We start from the raw sequence: 22,538 nt of genomic DNA, 5'->3' as shown, positions 1-22,538 counted from the left end.
TCCTATTGAGCTGGCCAGTATGTCTGTAAGACACTGAATAAAAGTGGCAAGAATGAATGTGCTTGTCTTATTCCTGATCATGGGAGGTAGCATTCTATGTATTTCCTCATGAAATGTTGATGTTTGGTTGCATTTCTTTATAAATGCCTTTTGTGTGCTCAAGGAACTTCCATTCTATTCCTAGTTCTCTTTTGATCATAATGAGTGGTGTATTTTACCAAATGCCTTTTAGTAGTTGTGGAAGTGGCTTATAATTTCTTCTTTATTTTGTTTTCTTTAAAATTTACTTTATATGGATAAAATGGTCATTTTTCCATTCACTTATTATTTATAGCCATTGTCCATATTCCCACTAAACTAGGATCTTTTTGCTTTTTACTTGTTAAACTTTTTATTTGGCGAAGTATTAAGCCCTTTTACTGTAATGGAAAGTTAAATTATGTTATCTCAAATAAAAAAAAAAGAAATAGGAGAGAGGATGGGAGAGTGAGGGGGTAATACTATTATGTTCTTAGAATTGTATCTACAAACCACATTGAATCTATTAAAAACTAATTTAAAACACCCAATCACTCTCATAATTACCTTGTGCTCCTAAGAAAGCTAATTGTCAAGGTGGTTTCTCCAGGTTAAGAAGGACAAAATATCAGCTCCCTTTCAAGCAGTGTTGCTTTAGAATTGAATGTGTTAATTTACTGAAAAAAAAGTTATCCTAACCTTAGATTTCTGGGATAAACCCTTCTTAGTCTTGAGGTATTGTAATTTTTTGTATTGTTGGATTCAATTTATTACTGTTTTGTTCAGCATTTTTGTGACTATGGCAATGAAAGATATTGATTAATACATTTATTTTCTTGTGATATCTTGGTTGGGTTTTGGTATTAAAGTTCTGCTGGCCCCATACACTCAGAAAGGGAATTACATTGTTTTATTTTTCCAAAAAATGTGAAGACTATTATTACTTTTAGCTTAGACGGTTCATAGAATTTCTTACTGAATTATTTGGCTTTGAGATTTCTCTAAGGCATGATTAGTTTTAGAGTTACTCAGATTTTCTATTTGTTTCTTGAGTTTTTATTTTTGGTTAATTGTTGAAGAAATATTTCCTTTTCATCTAAATTGTTCAGTCTGTTGGTATAAAGTTGTTCTTGTGTTTGTAGGCTGCACTCCCTTCTGGTGCACACGAGATCTCTCTGTCTTATAATTCTGCTTTCCTCTCTTACCTTGTGCTTTCATTTCCATGTTTATTACTTTTTCCTGCCTTGTTAACCCCACACATCTATGTTAGTATTTTTTTTAAAGTTTGATATATTTATTTGAGCCAGCACCGCGGCTCACTAGGCTAATCCTCTGCCTTGCGGCGCCGGCACACTGGGTTCTAGTCTGAGTCGGGGCGCCGGATTCTGTCCCGGTTGCCCCTCTTCCAGGCCAGCTCTCTGCTGTGGCCAGGGAGTGCAGTGGAGGATGGCCCAAGTGCTTGGGCCCTGCACCCCATGGGAGACCAGGAGAAGCACCTGGCTCCTGCCATCGGATCAGTGTGGTGTGCCGGCCAGCAATGCCGCAGCGGCCATTGGAGGGTGAACCAACGGCAAAAGGAAGACCTTTCTCTCTGTCTCTCTCTCTCACTGTCCACTTTGCCTGTCAAAAAAATACAAAAAAATAAAAAAATAAAAAGATTGATGTATTTATTTGAAAGTCAGAGTTACACGGAGAGAGAAGGAGAGGCGTAGAGAGAGAGAAAGAGAGAGAGAGAGAGAGAGAGAGAGAGAGAGAGGTCTTCCATCCACTGGTTCACTCCCCAGATGGCCACAACGGCCAGGAGCCAGGAGCTTTTTCTGGGTCTCCCACACAGGTGCAGGGACCCAGGGACTTGGGCCATCTCCTGCTTTCCCAGGCCATAGCAGAGAGCTGGGTCGGAAGTGGGGCAGCCAGAACTCGAACTGGCACCCAAATGGGATGCCAGCACTGCAGGTGGCAGGCTTACTGCTATGCCACAGTACCAGCCCCTTATGTTAATATTTTTGTTTTAAACATTCAGTTTCTTTTTTTAAAATAAGAGATGAAATACAAAGCAGTAGTTCTCTGTTGTCACGTCTTCCTCTCCACCACACTTCATCCCTTAATGAATCAGAGCATCATCTTGATGTGTTTAGGATTTCCTTCAGCGTTTCTGTTAGTGACGATCTACTGGCAACATATACTTTCAAACTTAATTTTGCTGGAAATGTCTTTATTTTTCTATTTTTTTAAACTTTTATTTAATGAATATAAATTTCCAAAGTACAACTTATGGATTACAATGGCTTCCCCCCCCCATAACGTCCCTCCCACCCGCAACCCTCCCCTTTCCCACTCCCTCTCCTCTTCCATTCACATCAAGATTCATTTTCAATTCTCTTTATATACAGAAGATCAGTTTAGCACACATTAAGTAAAGATTTCAACAGTTTGCTCCCACACAGAAACATAAAGTGAAAAATACTGTTTGAGTACTAGTTATAGCATTAAATCTCAATGTACAGCACACTAAGGACAAAGATCCTACATGAGGAGTAAGTGCACAGTGACTCCTGTTGTTGACTTAACAAATTGACACTCTTGTTTATGGCATCAGTAATCACCCTAGGCTCTTATCATGAGCTGCCAAGGCTATGGAAGCCCCCTGAGTTCACCGACTCTGATCATATTTAGACAAGGCCATGGTCAAAGTGGAAGTTCTCTCCTCCCTTCAGAGAAAGGTGCCTCCTTCTTTGATGACCTGTTCTTTCCACTGGGATCTCACTCCCGGAGATCTTTCATTTAGGTTTTTTTTTTTTTTCCCCCAGAGTGTCTTGGCTTTCCATGCCTGAAATACTCTCATGGGCTTTTCAGCCGGATCCGCATGCCTTAAGGGCTGATTTTGAGGCCAGAGTGCTGTTTAGGACATCTGCCATTCTATGGGTCTGCTGTGTATCTCACTTCCCATGTTGGATCGTTCTTTCCCTTTTTTATTCCATCAGCTAGTATTTGCAGACACTACTCTTGTTTATGTGATCCCTTTGGTTCTTAGAAATGTCTTTATTTTTCTTTCATCCTTTAAATTATATTGGATATAAAATTCTAGATTGATGGATGTATTTGTGAGCTTTGTTCAACATGTTAATTATGTTACTTCATTTTCTTCTGGCCTTCATATTTTACAATGAAAAGCCAGCTCTCATTTGTATCATTATTCTCCTGTTTATAATATGACTTCTGCTCTGTTTTTGAGATTTTCTTTTGTCTTTAAATCTCTGTGATTGTATTACTCTTCTGTTGTTTCTGTAAATAAGTTACCACAAAGAGTAGCTTAGGAGAACATAATTATTATTACATTTATGGAGTTGAGAAGTATAAAATGAGATGGTAGGGTGGCCCTTCTGAGCTTCCATAGAAGAATCTGTATCCTTGCTTCTTCTCACTTCCAGAAGCCATCAGTATTCTTTGAATAATAGCCTCATCTGCTCCAGCCTCTGCATCATCTTCTTGGACTTTGGCCCTGTAGCCTCCCACTCTCCCTTATAAGGAACGTGGCTACACTGGGTTCACTCAGACAATCTAGAATGATTTCCCTATCTCACTATGATCTGAGATATGGTACTGATTTTTTTCTGTATATTGGTAGATATTTCCAGCAACACAGGGTAAGATACCCATAATTTGTTCAATAATTTATAACCATATGACCCTATCCCCTGGTCACATGTGTATGAGCTTGTTCTGTTCTCTATATTTATTTCCACTGGCCTCTCTTTTAGTTGTCCAGACGTCACTACTTTAATTGCTCTATCTTCAAATGTTATACATCTCAACTTACAATAAGGTAGTCTAGCATACGGTGCTCCTTTTATTCTTTCAAAGCAGGCTATTTGTGAAACTTTATTCTTCCCAATTCATTGTAGAATTTATTTCACAAGTGTACTGTAGTTCCCCTGGCGAACACAACTCTGTGTGTGTGTGAGTGTATAGAGGGAGTACAAGGGGGAGTGTGGGAGAGAAGGAAAGGGAGAGAATGGGAGGGAGAGGGAGAGAATGGGAGGGAGAGGAGAGGGGGGAGGGAGGAGGAGAAGGAGAGGGAGTGAGAGGGGAAGAAGGAGGGAGGGAGGGAGGGAGAGGAGGAGAGGGAGAGAGGGAGGGAGGGAGGGAGGGAGAGTGAGAGAGGGAGGGAGAGGAGGAGAGGGAGAGAGGGAGGGAGGGAGAGGAGGAGAGGGGGAGAGGGAGGGAGAGGAGGAGAGGGGGAGAGGGAAAGGAGGGAGAAGGAGAGGGAGAGAATGGGAGGGGGAGGAGGAGAGTAGGAGGGGAGAGAACTTTAATCTCACACAGATGTGGAGGAGAGTGAGTCCATGTTTGCAGGGCAAGCCAGTGGGCCAAGGATCCAGGAGAGCTGGGTCCTTCTGACCTGGAGTCAGAAGACAATGTTTGGTCGATATTTTTTCTATTACAGTCTCCAGTTAACTGGATGAGGGCTACTCATTCTGGAGGATAATCTGCTTATTCAGATTCCACCAATTAAATGTTAATCTGCTACAAATGCTTTCACAGAAATACCTGAAATAATTGATCAGTATCTGGATGTGTGGCCTCTCTAAGTTAACATATTAAATGAATTATCATGATAACATTCCCCCAATTAATACTTCTCACTTTTAATTACATTGAATATGTATGTCATTGGGGGGGAATTAACATCATTAGGGTATTCTATTCATAAGTATGGCATGGCTTTCCATTTATTTGTGTCTTCTCTTATGTTCTTCAGTAAAGTTTCAAAGTGCTTTTTATTTTGCCATAAAATCCTTTTGTGTTTATTTTTTATAATAGTATAAATAAGTGGTATCCTATATTCTATTTCTATTTAGTTATCGCTAGAAGGTTGGAATATGGTTTTAAAAATACATATTACTTTTAACTATTTGAAAACTATAGCAATGGAGGAAGAAAGAAGGAAGGAGTGAGAAGAGAGAGAGAGAGAGAGAGAGATCTTCCATCCACTGGTTCACTTTCTAAATACATACAGCCAGGATTGTGCCAGACCAAAGCCAGGAGCCAGGAACTGTATCTGGATTTCCTACACTTGAGACACCATCCTTTGCCTTCCATGGTGTGCATTAGCAGGAAGTTGGGTCGGAAGTGCAGTATCACGGACTGGAACCAGCACTCTCAAATGGGATGCCAACGTCACGAGTGATGGCCTAATGCATTGTACAATGCCTGCCCTCGCTACGGATCTTTTTTAACTGAAGAGTGTGTCAGCCATCTTCCCCATGAGTTTTATTGTGTGCCTGTGAATATTCTTGGAATTTTCACGTGGGATGGTATGAGTGGAAATATTAGCAAGTTTGCATTCAGTTTCTTTCAAGCCTTTTGTTATCTGATTTCATTTCCTTGGCTTATTATGTAAATCCTCCAAGATGATAAAAAAAAATGTGTTTCTAATGGATAGCTTTGTCCTTTGAAAGAAATATTTCTTAATCTCCTTTATCATGATTAGTATTTTCTCTGGTATTTTGGTAGATGATTTTTATCAGTTAAAAAAGATGCTTTTTAATTTTAAAGAAACTGTTTACTATAAAAGGCATCGAAGGGGCTGGTGTTGTGGCAAATGGGTTAAGCCACTGCCTGTGATGCCAGCTTTCCGTATGGGCACTGGTTGGAGTCCCAGATGCTCCACTTCCTATCCAGCTCCCTGCTAGTGCACCCAGGGAAAGCAGCAGAAGATGGCCCAAGTTTTTGGGCCCCTGCCCTATGTGGGATACCTGGATGAAACTTCTGGCTCCTGGCAGAATATCTCTCTCTTTCTCTCTATCTCTCTCTCTCTCTGTATTACTGCTTTTCAGATAAATAAAATATTTTTTTAAAAATAAAACATTGAAAATATTTTCTGTATCTTTTTAGGTAATAATGTGTTTTTTTCTCATTTAAGTCATTAATGTGGTCAACTTACAATGATATGTTTTCAGGTGTTGAACATATACCCTTGATTTTCTGTTCTCATAATAAACCAAAATAGATAACAATTTAGTTTCTATGAGAGAAACCCTTGGAAGCAGTTAAATTTTTTCATTTAAGACTATAAATTTAGGCTAAAATTATAATTTCTTCATTGTTCTTTATATTTTCTTTTTTATCTCAGGCTACAGCATAATACTTTTTAAAGAATTTGTATTAGATACTTTATTTTCATAAGTGGTGAATAGTACTAACAACTTGTGTAAAATCTGGCATATTTGACACTGTGGGAATATGGGAGTGATGGAAAACATTTTTTGATAACTTTTTCAATTTTTAGTTTTTTAAATATTTATCTACTCATTTTATTTAAAAGGTATAGTGACAGAGTAAGAAACAGAGGGCAGGGGTGGAGAAAGAGAGAGATTGATCTTGCATCTGCTGGTTCACTCCCCAAATAACTACAATGGCCAGGGCTGGTCCAGACCAAAGCCAGGAGCTGGGAATTCCATCTGGGCTTCCCTTGTGAGTGGCAAAGGCCCAAGTATTTGGCCATCATCCACTGCTCTCCCAGGCATATACTCCCAGAGCTGAACTGGAACAGAGTAGCCAGGATTTGAACCAGTGCTTCCATTTGGGATGCTAATGTTGCAAGTGGTAGCTTAACTTGCTGTGCCACCATGCTGGCTCCAAATTTTAAAAGTTTTAATCTGTTCAATCTCTGTATTTGCTACACAAAATTTGCAAGTCATAGTTTTTTCCAGAAGTTTCTCTATATCTAGGTTGTCTAATTTATTATTTTCATAACATTCTTGTATGATTTTCACAACTCAATTATATCTTTAATTTCCTTTTTCTTTTTTTTTTTCTTTTTTAAATATTTTTTGAGAGGTAGAGTTTCAGTCAAAGAGTGAGAGACAGAGGGAAGAGTCTTCCATCCACTCCCTAAATGGCTGCAATGGCCGGAGCTGGGCGAACCCAAAGCCAGGAGCCAGGAGCTTCTTCTGGGTCTCCCGTGTGGGTGCAGGGGCCCAAAGACTTGGGTCATCTTCTACTGCTTTCCCAGGACACAGTGGAGAGCTGGACTGGAAGAGGAGCAGCCAGGACTGCCAGCACCACAGGCAGAGGCTTAGCCTACTGCACCACAGTGCCATCAGCCCCCTTTTTTTTTGTTTTTTAATAAAACAAAATAGTTTTCTATTTCCTGCTTTTTGTTCCTTCCTCTGATGAGGGTTTGTTTATCTTGTTAGACTTTAAAAAGAAAACAGATTTTCACACTGTTGGTGAACTCCCTTGTTTTCTCTCCAAGGCACTGATTTCTGCCGTGTAAGTTTTGTTCCAGGAGGGAGGTTGGGAGTCAGGGACGGACCACGCTGTTGAGGAGGGAAGGAGAGGAGGGATTGCTCTTGCTTCGCTCCTACCCCATCCCTCCATCTCACAGCAAGTAAAACAGAGACCTGAGTAGGAAGGAGGATAGGAATTGAGTGCAGAAGGAGGAAAATATTCCAGGGAGGAGTGTGGTAGGGAAAGACAGAACCTCTCCAGTCATCCCCATGGAGGAAAGCAACTTTTTAGTGTCATAGGGCAGTAAATTTCCACGGTGCACTTAGTTCAAGTACTGGCTCAGTTTTCCTCTGAAGTCCTATGCTTGAAAACTAGAAGTTTTTACAAGAATTGTAATGTTCTTATGAATTTTTGAGGTTAAATAGATAATTGAATATGTCTGTTATTAACAAACCAATGTATTATGCTAATATGTTATTGTCAGCTAAGGATTCTGGGAAATCATGGGAATATGTGTAGCTATTGGAGGCTATTTCTTATAGGATGTCAAGCCTAGAGCAGTCTGAGCAATAAAAAAAGAAGATTTCTTATAGGTATTTTAAAAATTACTTGATTTGAAAATAAATTAATGTGGTTATGATAATAAGGATGGAAATGTGTTTACCTTGAAAATCTGAACATGGCCTTTCTTCCTGTGCTTGTGCAGTGGCCCTGGGTTGCTGGGTTGATTCTGAAATGCCAATAGAGCTGGCATTGACGGTTGTTTAACTCTACTTATTTGTAGAACAGCTTGAGCATCTCTAGTCCAAACATCTAAAATCTTCCATGCTCCAGAATTTGAAGTTTTTGGGCACCAACTTGATGTCAAAACTAGAAAATTCAATGCCTTACCTCACGTAATGAGTTACAGTTAAAAGACAGGTGCACTGCAATATTTTAAAAAAATTGTATAAAATTACTTTCAAGCTATATGTATAAGGTGTATGTGAAACATAAATGAATTTCCTGTTTAGATTTGGTTCTCATCCATAAGATATTGTATATACGCAAATATTTCAAAACTTCTCCCCAAATCCAAAATTTGAACACTTCTGATCCCAAGCATTTTTGGGTAAGTAATACTCAACCTGTTTTTGCTGTTACTCTCTTTTTGAGGCTAAGATGGGCAGTGCTCAAGAAGGGGCTGGCACTGTGGTGTAGCAGGTAAAGCCACCCCCTCCAACATCAGCATCCCATGTGCGCATTTGTTCAAGTCCAGGATACTCTACTTCAGATCCAGCTCTCTGCTAAAGCACATGGGAAGGCAGCAGAAGATGATCCAAGCACTTGGGCTCCTGGCTCCTGGCTTCGGATCAGCCCAGCCATAGCCATTGTGGCCATTTAGGGAATGAACCAGTGGATGGAAGATTTCTCTGTCTCTCTCCCTCTGTCTCTCCTTCTTTCTGTAATTCTACCTTTCAAATAAATAATTTTTTAAAGTGCTCAAGAAAACTGTACACTGCCTTGTACCAAGGAGCTGGGTAGAATTGAGGCAATTTGCAGACCTGTTAAACTCTAAGGAATAAGTTCTTATCTGGCAGGTTTTGCGTGTTTATATATTTAGGCCTAGTCAAGACTGAAAAAAAAGCAATAAAATAGTATTTCCTGTAATGGAGGAAAGATACCATGTTGTCACATAAATGGTGCCGAATGGTACTTGAAGGTAACAACAGTGTGTTGGAAGAGTTTTGGAGATGAGACAGTGGCTGAAGTCCATGTATTAGCTTAGATAGAAAACTGTCTACCGAATGGTAGAGGAGCTGGTGATAGCCCACTGCATTGTCTGCTTACTTGGTCTTCCATTAATTGAATAAAAATATGTGTAAAACACAGACTGTGACATTGGTATTCAGTAATGATGAGTTCATTTTTCAATTTTTATTCTATTTCTTTCTGATTTTGTATTCCTTTTATTGTTGCATTTATAGTCGGTTTTCTATTGTGTGCCTGCAGAAATAATGCAAAACAGCAGATACATACAAATATTTGGCAGCTAAATAAGTGGAAGTTTACTTTGTGAATCTCAGTTAATAAGGTTTTTCTCCTCATTTGTGGAGATGAGACTCATGGCAACAAACTGGTAATACATGCTTTGGTTTTTTAAGACTGTATCTCATATTTTAGCTAAAATTAATGTTCAAGTCATCTTAAAAGTTTACTTCATTATAAATTAATTTATATTGAAAGTGTATCATGATGTACTCTTTTTACAAATATTATTTAGCAGTAACTATTCAGGTTAAGTATACACATAAACTTAATGAGAAAGGGATTCTATTTGTTCTTATGTATCCAAGAGAGTTTGTAGTCACTGAAAGACATGTGTAATAAAGTTTATATCAATAGCATCCCAGAGCCTGACTAAATGTTCACTTGTAGAAAAGTGAATAAATACATACAATTTGCTATGTATCAGTCAAATATATGCTGAGCAAAATATGTCAGATACAAGGACATACTATATGACTTATTTTATTGGAGTTCAACTTCAGCTAAATGAGTCTGTGAAGATAGAAACCAGTTGGGGTCACTGATTGTTTAGTGGGAGAAGTGTAACAGATTGAGAAGGGGTATGTGGGAGTATTTTGATTTTATTTAGTTAATTTTCTAAAGCTTGATTTAAATGAAGGGTCACATAAGTTTATAAAAATAATCCTTCAGCTATATAATAAAATGGTATTCTCTATGTATGTTAGACATCAAAATGTATGATTTTTACTAATCTTTAAAAGGATAAGTGATACCAAATACTTTTTTTGTTTGTTTGTTTGCTAAGGCAAGGCAATGATACTAATTTTTCAGTCTCAACAGATGTTTAATTTTGGCTTCCATCTTCATTCTATGCCCCCCCCCCCACCATGGTAAAATGAGCTCTTACTATGTTTGATTTTGATCCTGAAATCTGTTTTACTTTCTAGAATGGTTTTAATTGAGCAATTGATACTGTTGTTCATATTCTTGTTGTTTTATTTACATGGAAGATTTAATAGGAATAAACAATACATTGAAAGAAGTTTTATATTAGACTGGCACAATTAAATTTAGATTTATAATACAGTTGCCCTCTCTACCCCAGAGACACCAAAATCTGGATACTTGTGTCCTTGTGTGAGCATTAAGTGGCATAGAATCTGCATATAACCTACACAACCATTTTGTGTATTTTAAATCTTCTTTAGAATACTTTTAACACCTAAAATGACATCATTCTTTAAATAGTTGTTATGCTATATTGTTTAGGGAATAATGACAAGAAAAAATGTTTGTACATATTCAATACAGCAGGTTTTTTTCCTGAATATTTTTGATATGAAGTGGAATTTATGAACATGGAGGGCCAACTATAACAAAACTAAAGAGCGGTTATCAATGAAAATTTATGGTAAAGCTCATAAAATGTTGTGAATGTTTAGTTCTTTTGTGTGAATGGCTAATCCAAGTTTCCTATTATACAATGGCTAACAAATTAGACTATGTCTATCAAAGGGCCTTTGGTTGTATATGAGTGCAATGGACTTGCTCTTTCCAGATTTCCTAAGAAGCCAGAATTAACTCTTATCTCCTCTTTGCCTCTTATTTTGACAGGCTGCCCTGCAAGTCGGGGGCCATGGGGAGAGACTGCACCAGTGTCGAGAGGTCATGCTGCTCACTTACAAGTCCATCCCCATGCAAGTAGATGGGGAGCCCTGCAGATTGGCCCCAGCTATGATTCGGATCTCCTTGCGGAATCAGGCCAACATGGTACAGAAGAGCAAGAGGAGAACATCCATGCCTTTACTGAATGAGTGAGTCTGCTCCTTGCCTACTGGTTAACTGGAAGACCTTGGAGAGGAAGGCACAGCGCATGTGCATGGTCTGGGGACCTCACTGGTTTGGGAAGGGTAGAAGAGTCCAGGAAACTCAGAAGCTCCTGAGTCTCTCTCAGGAAAATGCATATACATATATATTTGTTCCATATTTGTTGAGGTTAGCATACCCTTCTTTTGGAAATTATTAATTTATGAAAGATAGATGATTCTTCTTCACTAATGGCTTGGGTATATATAATATATAGTTGATATAATTATTATTAACAGTGATTCTAGGGTGATAAACTGTGCTCTCTTTTGTTTCAGGGTAGGGAAGTATGTAGTTAGTCCGTCCTCTACTCAGGCCATTTGGGGAACTGTTGGTTTCTCCAACAGTAGGACGTTGGCTGATTTAGTTTGTTGCTCTCTTCTATCCACAATGCATACAGGTTTCCTTGCTAGCAGATTGCCTCTATCCTGAGCACCTGTTTTGATGCCACGTGTACTTGGTTGCTTCCATTTAGTTTTATTTATTTATTTATTTGACAGCTAGAGTTATAGACAGTGAGAGAGACAGAGAGAAAAGTATTCCTTCTGTTGGTTCAGCCCCCAAATGGCCGCTATGGCTGGTGCTGTGCAGATCTGAAGCCGGGAGCCGGGTGCTTCCTCCTGGTCTCCCATGTGGGTGCAGGGCCCAAGTACTTGGGCCATCCTCCACTGCCCTCCTGGCCCACAGCAGAAAGCTGGACTGGAAGAAGAGCAGCCGGGACTAGAACCCGGCACCCATATGGGATGCCGACGATGCAGGAGGAGGACTAACCCAGTGAGCTATGGCTCTGGCCCCTCCATTTAGTTTTGTCTTTCTGGATAGCACCCTGTAGCCTAAAATAATCTGATTCACTTTTTTTTTTTTTTTTTTACTCCCACACATGTGGTATCTTTCCTAGACTCTGCTTCCTTAGTTGTTTTAACAAATGACCAGATCTTTGAAATACTATTCATTTTATAGTTGGCCTTGTTTCAATTAGTGATTTAAATGTCTCTTTCGGGTTGGAGAAAGAAGAGAACATTTAAAATTGTGTTTTTTTTTTTTTTTTTTGACAGGCAGAGTGGACAGTGAGAGAGAGAGACAGAGAGAAAGGTCTTCCTTTTGCCGTTGGTTCACCCTCCAATGGCCGCCGCGGCCGGTGCGCTGTGGCCAGAGCACCGCACTGATCCGATGGCAGGAGCCAGGTACTTCTCCTGGTCTCCCATGGGATGCAGGGCCCAAGCACTTGGGCCATCCTCCACTGCACTCCCTGGCCACAGCAGAGAGCTAGCCTGGAAGAGGGGCAACTGGGACAGAATCCGGCGCCCTGACCAGGACTAGAACCCGGTGTGCTGGCTCCGCTAGGCGGAGGATTAGCCTAGTGAGCCGCGGTGCTGGCCTAAAATTAGTTTTAGTGTCTTCTCCATTTGGTGCCTATGTGCCTAAGGCTGTTTCAGGGCTTCAGCTTGGGTCTTTCCCTGTCACAGTGAGGGACCCTCCAATGTGCTCTCCTGTTTGTGGCTCCTGTACATGGTTAACAACTTGTACTGAATGGCTGCCTTCCTGTAGTGCCTGCAAAGCAAGGGCATGCCTTGCCATGTAGTTATTGATTCAAATTGTCTACAAAAGTACCTAGAATAGCCAACAGGTGGCAGAGCTCACAGCCAAACCTAACTTCACCTTTCTGCTGTGGCCTGTGTCAAAGAATGGCACTAGATGGTGCTCTCCAAGTGTTTCATTCATCAGCATCTTCTACATCTGATGCTGGGGGAGAGATCCTCTCCATCTTCCTCTTCCTCATCTCCCAGAGTCTGGGCTTCACAGAACTTTCCCTAGATCATTTTGTGCAGGTCTTGCTGAGTTACTTCTCTTTCTTTGCTTATGTTTGGCAGCTAAAGAAGCTCTTAGGTATTTCTTGATGTTGTCTGACTACCCAGTCCTTAGCTTCCATTAAGTCGCATAGGCAATTGTTGGATTTATACAGTAAAAAATAATGAGATATCAGAAGTTATATATGGGTTGCGAGGTTCCCTCTAGAAATTGAGTTGAGCCATGAACCAATGGCTTGGCAGAAATCTATGAACTGATACGTGAAAAGTCATCTCTGAAACAGTTTTTAGCCTTTGTTGTTGGGTCACTTGTAGATTGTTAAGAATCTAGAAAAACTGAAAGTTTTTTACCATCTCTAGTAAAAGAGCTCACAGTCTCATGGTGATATTTCTATATTTAATAACTCTCAGACATGAAGTTGTTTTCAGATATTGAGTTTCAAACAGCTCTTACCCTTGTGCTGAAAAATAATTTGTGTTTTCTCAGTAACCATATTGTTTAGAATTTGCTTTGGATAAACAAGAATTCACTTAGGCTTCCTTTCATATAAAAATATAGTTGTGTTCTTTTTGTATTGATGGCATGTATGATATATGCTGTCATTTCATGTACTCAACTGTGCAGGTATTGAAGTAGCAACTCAGAAATGCAGTTATTTAACTTCCCACAAGGGGACAGCAGCACCCCCGTGAAAGCAGCCCCAGGCTAAATGAAAGACCTATGTGAAATAGGAATAACAGTATGCTTTTTTATTTTTAAACAGAACATTTATAAAAATTAAACAATAGCGAAAGTTTTATGAGTACTTGTGAGAATTATCATTCAACACCGTGTTTTTACAAAGCAAGATCTAGAAAGTATGTTAGAAGAAAGCAAAAATCTAGTTACCATGTAATAGGAGTGCTTGCTCCCTAAACCTTAATTTCTCTCACTCTGATCTTTTTCACCCTCTGGGATTATATTGTTTATTTCTATTTCACCAGAAATACTTGTTTTGAAATCATACTATCGCACTGGGTATCCAAGAAGAGTTTCAAATTTAAGGTCAACCCTGCCTTAAAACTCTTCTTATAAGGTTTCTTCAACCTTTGCAGTCCTCCAAGCTTCTCTTTGCAATGGCCATCATTCTGTGAAGTCTGTGATTCCCTCCACAGAGGGAGAAATAGCTGAGAGACCTTTCTCCTAGCCTTCTTTTCTTCCTGCCTTTTGTTCTCTTTGTTCCCTTTTCCCCTCCTTAGTTTTTTCACCAAGGCAGCTTTTTTAAAATTTTGTTTACTTTTCTTTATTACTTTTAAAGAAGAACAAAAACAGGGTTTGAAATGTTTTTAGAACTTCAGCTTAGAAATCTGTGTGTTCGGCCGGCGCCGCGGCTCACTAGGCTAATCTTCCGCCTGTGGCACCGGCACACCAGGTTCTAGTCCCAGTCGGGGCACCGGATTCTGTCCCGGTTGCCCCTCTTCCAGGCCAGCTCTCTGCTGTGGCCAGGGAGTGCAGTGGAGGATGGCCCAAGTGCTTGGGCCCTGCACCCCATGGGAGACCTGGAGAAGCACCTGGCTCCTGCCTTCGGATCAGCGCAATGTGCTGGCCGCAGTGTGCCGGCCACAGCGGCCATTGGAGGGTGAACCAACGGCAAAAGGAAGACCTTTCTCTCTGTCTCTCTCTGTCTCTCTCTCTCACTGTCCACTCTGCCTGTCAAAAAAAAAAAAAAAAAAAAGAAAAGAAAAGAAAGAAAGAAAAGAAATTTGTGTGTGTGTGTGTGTGTGTGTATTTTCCCAATAAGAAGAGGGTAGCTGTTCGCTTCATCTTCAGCAGTCAGGCTCCTTTCATACAGTGCGTTGACCATGAATATTGGAAATCTGAGGGCTCCCTGAACAACTGCTTCCTTTCCACTTGAATGTCAGTGTTCCTTATTGATCTGCCCTTTCTCTGGGAGACTGCATCTCAGATCTGTGTCTTTAGCCTGGGATTTCTTCTAAAAATCGAGGACTAGTACCCAATTATCTTAGTTCACATCTTTGCCTTAATATCTCGTATTGACATCAAACTATATGCTTTAGACTAGGCTCATTAACTGTATTCCTTTTGCTTTTTACCACCATCCAGTAAGCCCCTCCATTCATACTGTATGAATGGACGACCATCCACTCTCATCCCAGGCCCCTGGCCCTTAGAGTCATCTAAGTCTCCTCCAGTCTTGTACACTCAACAAACTAACTGCTGCATTCTTTGAAACACACTTTCTTTTTATTTCTCAGATCTTTAGCTCTCACACCATCCATCTTGTCTACCAGTAAAGCAGCCTTAGTTCAAAGGCCACATGCATTATCTCTCAACAGCATTGCTGAAATGCTTGGGATTCATCTCACACAATACTGCACTCACACAGTGTGTCTCCTCCAATACAGTAGCTGGAAGATCTTTCGAGATCATTTTGATCACTGCCTTCTTCATCCGTATCTTCCTGTATTCCTGAGATGATTGCTATTCTTGGAGGAATAGTCTGGCTCCTACGTTATCATGTCTTTGCACTTGATTGCTCTTCTTCTAGGACCCTCCTCACCTCCTGTGCATCTTCTCTCATTCACAGTACAAAATGCCACTGAAATATATCTATTTTTCTAAGAAACCTCTTCTATCTAGTTCTAGCTATTGGATGCAACTCTCTGTGCTGTTCCAGTGTTCTTGCTTTCTACTGTAATAACATTTAAAAATATATTTGATACAGCAAGAGTGAGAAAGAAAGAGAAAATTATCTGCTGTTCACTCTTCAAATGCCTACAGAGGCTGGGGCTGGCTCAGGCTACACTTGGGAAACTGGGAATAAATGGGGTCTCGGTGTGATTGGCAGAGACAATACCACTTGAGTCACTACCTGCTGCACCTCTGGGGGTACATTAGCAGGAAGCTGGAATCAGGAGTGGGATCAAGACTCAAACCCAGGCATTCCAATAAGGGAGTTGGACATTCTAATTGATGGCTTAACCACTAGGCCAAATGCCCACTCCTCCATAGTAGCATTTATTGAAAACAGTAGAATCAATGATTTCCTTGTCTCTCTTCTTTGTACTGGGTGGAGGCTCTAGGGTTTTCCTTATGAGAACCCCAGTGCCTGCGAAACATGGTTTCATATTGAATCTATGACTCAATCATGAATCAGATTTATAATGCTGGCTCTGGTATGTTTCTCAGAAATTATTTTTAAAATAATGTAAATCTAAAATCTTGTGACTGTAACAACAATACTGAATCTATTTTGGCCACATTTTATTATAGATGGAAGGCACCTTTTTTAATAATTTCAAGATATGGTTCACATAGAAAGCTGGAAGGAATTTTTCATGAGAGAGCCTTCATGATGCCATTAGAACTTCATGTATGCAAAAAGAGAAGAATAATGTTTTCTAAAAACAAAATGTGTTGGCTTCTCATACAGTTTATATTACCAAATATAAATGAAAATGCCAGGCTTCCATGTGTCCACTAGCCCCCTACTACCTGTCCAGGAACATGTCCCATTCTCTCAGGGCATATGGCTCTACGTGAACATGAACTACAGAAAGTCTCTTCTCCCCCAAAAGTAATATGGATTTATCTGGGTTTGTACTCATATACTGGTAATATGATAGTCAGATACATTTGATTATGTTTTTTGTTTGGAAGACACCATTGAAGGAGGTCAGAAACTTAAAAATTATTCAGGTATTCCATGACGTCTTCCAGTAATTATTGTCCTTAGCTCACGAACAAAGAAGGCAATATCCTTGAAGATGATCTCCAGTTAGCAAACTTTGAATTGTGCAGCTGGGTTCCATCTTCCTGGGCTGCTGAGATGTATTATTGGCTGTAACTGAGGGTCCTTTGAGGATTACAAGGATAGAGAGAGCCCTGGGCTGGAACTCTCATGGGTGACTTTCTGTGAGGACTTCCCTTCACCACGAACACAGATGGAAGAGCCTTGTGTATGACAGACGCAGTGACTGTGTTTAAATGAGATCATGGAGAGAGTAATGATGTCAAATGACAGGACACTTTGGGTTTAGTTTCTGTAATTCTACCTTTTGTCTCTTTTGGTAGCCAGCATAGATGCTCTCTATCACAAAAGAAGGGGGAAAAGGGAGAAATCTATGGTGTGTGTGGAATTACAGCGACACAGCCCTGCAGTTAGGACTTTCCTGGTAATACCTGTGGAGTTCTTACAAGGCCTTTGTTTACCTTCAGGAAGTTAAAGTATTCTTGAATCATTCTTTTCAAGATGGCTGTGCTTGAATGCAAGCATTTCTAAAAGCCCCGGGGAATGGTGAAGGCTAGGGAGAAAAAAATACATTGACCTTTAATCTCAAGAAGGAGTTGCTGTGCCTGTGTCCTGCTTGCTCCTGTGTCAGCGTGTGCCTCTCCGTGGGTCACAGGGTGAACTGAGCAAGGGCAGCCATGATGGTCCCGCTGGCCCCAGTAGCAGCCTGCCCTTCTGCCTTGGCCCCTCGCTCAGCTCCCGCCTACGGCTTGCCTGGAACCAGCCCCTTCCTCGTGTCCTGTTGGCCTCATCGCTATCGCTGGTGTTTTGGATTGTTTCTGTGGCTGGCTTGATTTTCCTTCTCCTTTCCTGCCTTGTTGGGTGACATGCGCGTTTAAGTTCTGTTTAAACTTTGTGTGTCTCTCTTTCTCTCCCCGGCTTGGTCCTTGTCTGTCCACGCTGTCGTGCTGACTGTGTCTTCGCTGCTCATTCCCTGCTGCCTCTAGCATCCACCAGGTGCAAACTGCGGACCTGCGGCGAGTGTCTGCTCCCCCCGGCTCCTTCACCATGTGAGTACCGTGCTGTTCATTTTTACATCTTGTCCCCGGCCACTGCTCTGCCACAGTTTAGACTGTTTGCGTCCTCTTACTCTGCGGGTTGGTCTGCTGCTCAGATAAGGGAGCTGCCCAACCAAACTGCTCTCTTGTCCCTTTCTTTGGTTTGAAATGAGCTGTGAAAGCCCTTCTGTCCAATATGTCTCCATCCTCTAAGGGTTAGCAGTCCCAAGTGTTTGCCTACAAACTTCAGGGTCCAGGGTTTCATGGGGTTATATAAAATTTAGTACTAGGTATTGCTTTTTATAGAATGTTGATGATACCATTAGATCGTGTCATCTCCTGTGGCCCAGGGGAGAGTTTAGGATGTGGTTGCAGCCTTTGCTTTGTGCAGGGGCCCCTACAATCATGAGTAGCATTTTGAGTCTGCACCTGCCTGTTTCTGGGGTAAGAACCTATTATGTAAAAAAAAAAAATTAATGAGCCCAAACTGTCATGGAGTTAGTGAAAAGTATTTTTATACATTTTAGCAGTAGGTGCTTCTAATGCACTCTAAACTATTATTTTTTTTTCTGGTGGTAACAAATAAAAAGAAAAAATATTTCTTAACAATTTGTTTCAGTTTTATTTTGTGCTGTTGCCTGTCTTGCCCTTTCTTTTCTCCATGTACCTGTTTCTAGCACTTATTATGTTTCTGGTACTTTTACAGGTGCTAACCATAGTACTTTAGTTTCCCAACAACTTTATGGTATCATTATCTCCTTTTTATGCATGAAGAAGCTGATAGAGAGGTTAAGTGACACACCCAAGGTAGTACAGCTAAGTCAGTCAGAGACTCAAATGTAGCCAGTCCAGCTTCAGAGGTCATGACTTTGATGTGTTATCTGCCACTTCCAACTCTCAGGATCCTATGTGTGTCTCAAAGCCCAGTAGCATGATTTGCTTTTCACAGAGTTCTTCCTTGATTCTTGTTGTCAGAATTCATTATGCTGTCACTGGAGCTCATTATTGATGTTTCTGTTAAAATTCTTGAAGTTTAATTCGGTGTTAAATTTCTTGACGCTGTTTCTGTGTATGTCCCTCATGGTCCTTACGCTATTTGAAACAATTTGCAATATTGTCTTATGAATCTTCCTGTTCCAAGTCTTCTTCACAGATGCTGGCACAAATGTCTGAAATCAAACATGGCTGGGTGCTTACTTGAGAAAATGAATAAAAGAATGCCTGTTTAAGTAGAACTGTATAATACCTAACATCCATGGATATGACAAAATAATTGCTAAGGCCCACATATATCATCTTAATTTCTAATCTAGTGTTATAGATTCTCATTTACTTATTCATTTATTAAAACTATGTGTTTATTGAAAACTATTTATTTTGTATTTGCTCAGTGTCAGACTTCATGATGTCTATCTAGTGGTGTGTACAACAGAGTACTTCCATTGTAGAGCTTGAAATTGAGCATAGAATGACATTTGATTTCCAATTTGGAGATTATTGTGGGGGCAAATTCTCCTCTCTGTATGGGTCAGTTCAGTAAGTTTGAGTTTAAGGAGTGGCTCTCAGTGATCGTTATTTTATGTTCACAGCAGTAATGCTTTGATAGTATTGTATTTCTATCACTAGCTAAGTTTTGGTTGCATTTATGTTTCAATTGTGTGTCTTCAATGGGGCTCTTTATTTCTTAGGGCAGGAGCGTATGTGCTCCAGTAAGGAAAATTATTATATTTATTTCCGTAGGATGTAGCAGCCACCAAGTTGTAGCTACTATAGAACTTGACTGTTAATCTGAAATGATTACATATCTCTATATCATCTCTATTAAATATATGGTATATATTTTACTGAGTCACAGTATTATTTAAAAAATCAGATGGCAACAAGGAATGTGGAGAAAGGTCCAAGCATAGCAGTATGTGTTTGTCTTATATTATGGCAGTGATGACTTAGTTTTTTGATCAGTTCTCCAGCGTTACATGCTATTTTCAGCAATTTAAAAAATCATGTTAACATTGCCCTGGTCCTTATGCAAGTCAGTGCCCCAGTGTCCTGAACTGGGATCATCTGAGGTTTTTGGCTCTCGGGTCAGCCATTCACTGCCTAGAACACCTCTGTTAAACAGATCTTTTCTTTGGAAGAGCCTTTTTCTACTACTCCTGAAGCGACTTGAAAAGTAATCCTTCTATCCTTTCAGCTCTTTCTCTCTCTCTCTCTTTCTTCCTTTCTTTCTTTTTCTCTCTCTTTCTCTCTCTCTCTTTCTTTCAAGATTATTTATTTGAAAGGCAGAGTTAAAGAGGGAGAGGGAGAGAGAGAGAGAGGAGAGAGAGAAAGATAGAGTTCTTCAATCTATGGGTTGAGTCTGCAATGACTAGGGTGAACCAGGAGCTTGGACTCCATGTGGGTCTCTCTTGTGGGTGCAGGAGTCCAGCTACTTGAGCTGTCTTCTGATGCTTTACTAGGCAACTGAATAAAAAATGGAGCACTGGGGCTTGAACTGGCACTGGTATGGGATGCTGGCATCGCGGGTGGTAGTTTAACCCACTGTGCCACAGTGCCAGCCCCTCCCTCCAGTTTTCTGATGACTTTTTTAGAGATGGGAGTGAGCGCTGGAGATAATGCAATGAATGGATTGTTAGGATTTGCATCATATTCATATCTGTGTGCCTACAACATTTTGGCTTTCTGAAAAGAATTCCCAATTTTTGTTTTTTGATCAAGCTTGACCACATTTATGATTTGATGAATTTTAAGAAAGGTATTCAGCAACCTCATCTAATAGGAAAAATATATAATATTTCTCCCCATGGCCTATATTATTGTTGCTTTGTGAATTAACATTTTTAAAGGTTTATTTTATTTATTTGAAAGGCAGAGTTACAGAGAGGCAGACAGAGAGAGAGAGAGAGAGAGAGAGAGAGAGTCTTCCATCCACTGATTCACTCCCCAAATGGCTGCAACAGCTGGATCTGTGCTTATCTGAAGCCAGGAGCCAGTAGCTTCTTTCAGGTCTCCCTCGTGGGTACAGAAGCCCAAGAACTTGGGCCATCTTCTGCTGCTTTCCCAGGCCATAGCAGAGAGCAGAATCAGCAGTGGAGCAGTCGGGACTCAAACAGTTGCCCATATGGAATGCCGGCACTGCAGGCTTTACCTGCTATGCCACAGTGCCAGTCCCTTAATGTGTTCTTGGGCCACCTTCCACTGCTTTGCAAGGTCATAAGTAGAGAGCTAGATCAGAAGAGGGGCAACTAGGATAGGAATTTGCACCTGAATGGGATGGTGGCGAGGCAGGTGGAGGCTTAATCTACTATGCCATAGCACTGGCGCCATCACAATTGGTTTTGTTTGTAATTCCATGTATCAGACATCTCTTACTATTTCCTTCCTTCTGTTTACTTTGGGTTTATTGCTTTTCTTTTTTTAATTTCTTAATGTGGAAGCTTCATGATTTATTTGTTTTCATAGCCGATTGACTCAGCTGAGTTCAGGCCACCAGTTCTGACTACCTGAGGGTTGTGGTCACAGTGTTATTTCCGTTCCCAAAGCCTTGCTGTACTCTCCATATCTGCCAGGCGTGTGTATCATTAAATTACCTGTATGGGAACTGAAAGGGGTCTAACCTGAATTTCAGTTCCTGAGTCTATTCTATAAAAACTAGACTGATGTATTAAAACTAGATGATGTCTTTGCAAGTTAGAGATCAACCCCTAAGAGTTTGTAAACATTTTTATGAAGTTATTTTGTGAAGTGCTCCATTTCTGCCATGGTTCCTTGATGCTTTCTGATTTTCTTGGGGAATCTCTTTTGCTCTTTCAGCCAGAAAGCTAAGGTTTTAGTTCTCTCAGTCTGCTACATACTTCCTGCTCCTGTACTTGCATCCAGGGGCAAGCAATGATATGACTGACAGAGAAAAATAAGTGATAGTGGTTGGTACCACCTTCCTGACATCATAACTCAGAGATGTGATCAAGCCTCCTTCCTTTGTAATTTTGGGTGCCCAGAGGCCTCTGTCACGATTGCTATATCTGCTGTTAGTGTAGCAAAATGGCCTGAGTGCCAGCTTATTAGAAAATGGAAGATAAAAAACAAAAGCCAAAAGGCAGGTTCCTCCCAATTTCTCTCAGCGCTCTAAGTTTCTTTTCCTCAAGCCAGCTCCTGAGCTCGCTCTCTGATCAGATCTGGGGTCTACTGTCTGGCTTTGTGCTGCCTGGAACCCAAGCCAGTGTTCATTAGAGAGAAGCAGGGAAGGGAGGGGTCGGGTCCTCAGCACCAGTGTGATGGCTCTAATTCTGGTCTCCTTCTCCAATCTGCTGCAAATTATGTTACTTTTGAGCGTTCTCAAATAGCTGCTTTGTGAGCTCTGTCCAGGGTCTGTAGCTGCATTCAGTGGGAGGGAAAGAATGACGCATGCTGACCCACCTCACCCACATCTAAAACTCTCGTAGAGCAGAGAACTGTGGTCCCTACTGCAGCTACCCACCGAGGGGAAAAGCTATGCTCAGCCAAGCTATTCGGCAAAGCGACCATGTGTTTCTGAAGTACCACCAACATATGTTGAATGTAATATACCATCTTGCACAGCAGTTGCAGTTGGAACATAAACAAGATGTGTTCCAATGCTAAATTGTGTGTGGGTTTGCTTGTAACCTTGGGGAAGTCAGAGCTAGACATGGATCTTTGAAAAAAGTCTGAACATGATAATCTGACCACAGCTGAATATGATTTCACATTAAAAAGAAACTGCTTGGTAAATTGATTTTCATTCCAAGATGAAAGGGAGTTTTACAGAGAAAGGAAACATTTTTGATTTTCCAGTT

At 40.6% G+C, this 22,538-nt stretch overlaps 1 protein-coding gene across 13 annotated transcripts in view; it reads left to right on the top strand.

Moving 5' to 3' along the window:
- DGKI (diacylglycerol kinase iota) overlaps window positions 1-22,538 on the top strand; it is a 504,889-nt gene that overhangs the window by 338,405 nt on the left and 143,946 nt on the right. For 10 of the 13 annotated variants that reach the window (XR_007920530.2, XM_070071340.1, XM_051849034.2 and 7 more), the window contains 2 exons: window positions 10,876-11,075; window positions 17,674-17,736. Coding sequence is in view for 12 of the 13 variants with exons in the window: in XM_070071340.1 (XP_069927441.1) it covers window positions 10,876-11,075; window positions 17,674-17,736 (263 nt within the window). In the remaining variant the exon portion in view is untranslated. The remainder of the gene's footprint in view (window positions 1-10,875; window positions 11,076-17,673; window positions 17,737-22,538) is intronic. The other 3 variants (XM_070071341.1, XM_051849036.2, XM_017342646.3) reach the window with 1 other exon arrangement.

The sequence above is a fragment of the Oryctolagus cuniculus genome, chromosome 3 (assembly GCF_964237555.1).
Source record: "Oryctolagus cuniculus chromosome 3, mOryCun1.1, whole genome shotgun sequence".
In the NCBI taxonomy this organism is placed as follows: Eukaryota; Metazoa; Chordata; class Mammalia; order Lagomorpha; family Leporidae; genus Oryctolagus; species Oryctolagus cuniculus.
The sequence above is the reverse complement of the archived record's forward strand: the minus strand, read 5'-3'. Positions and strand labels throughout refer to the sequence as shown.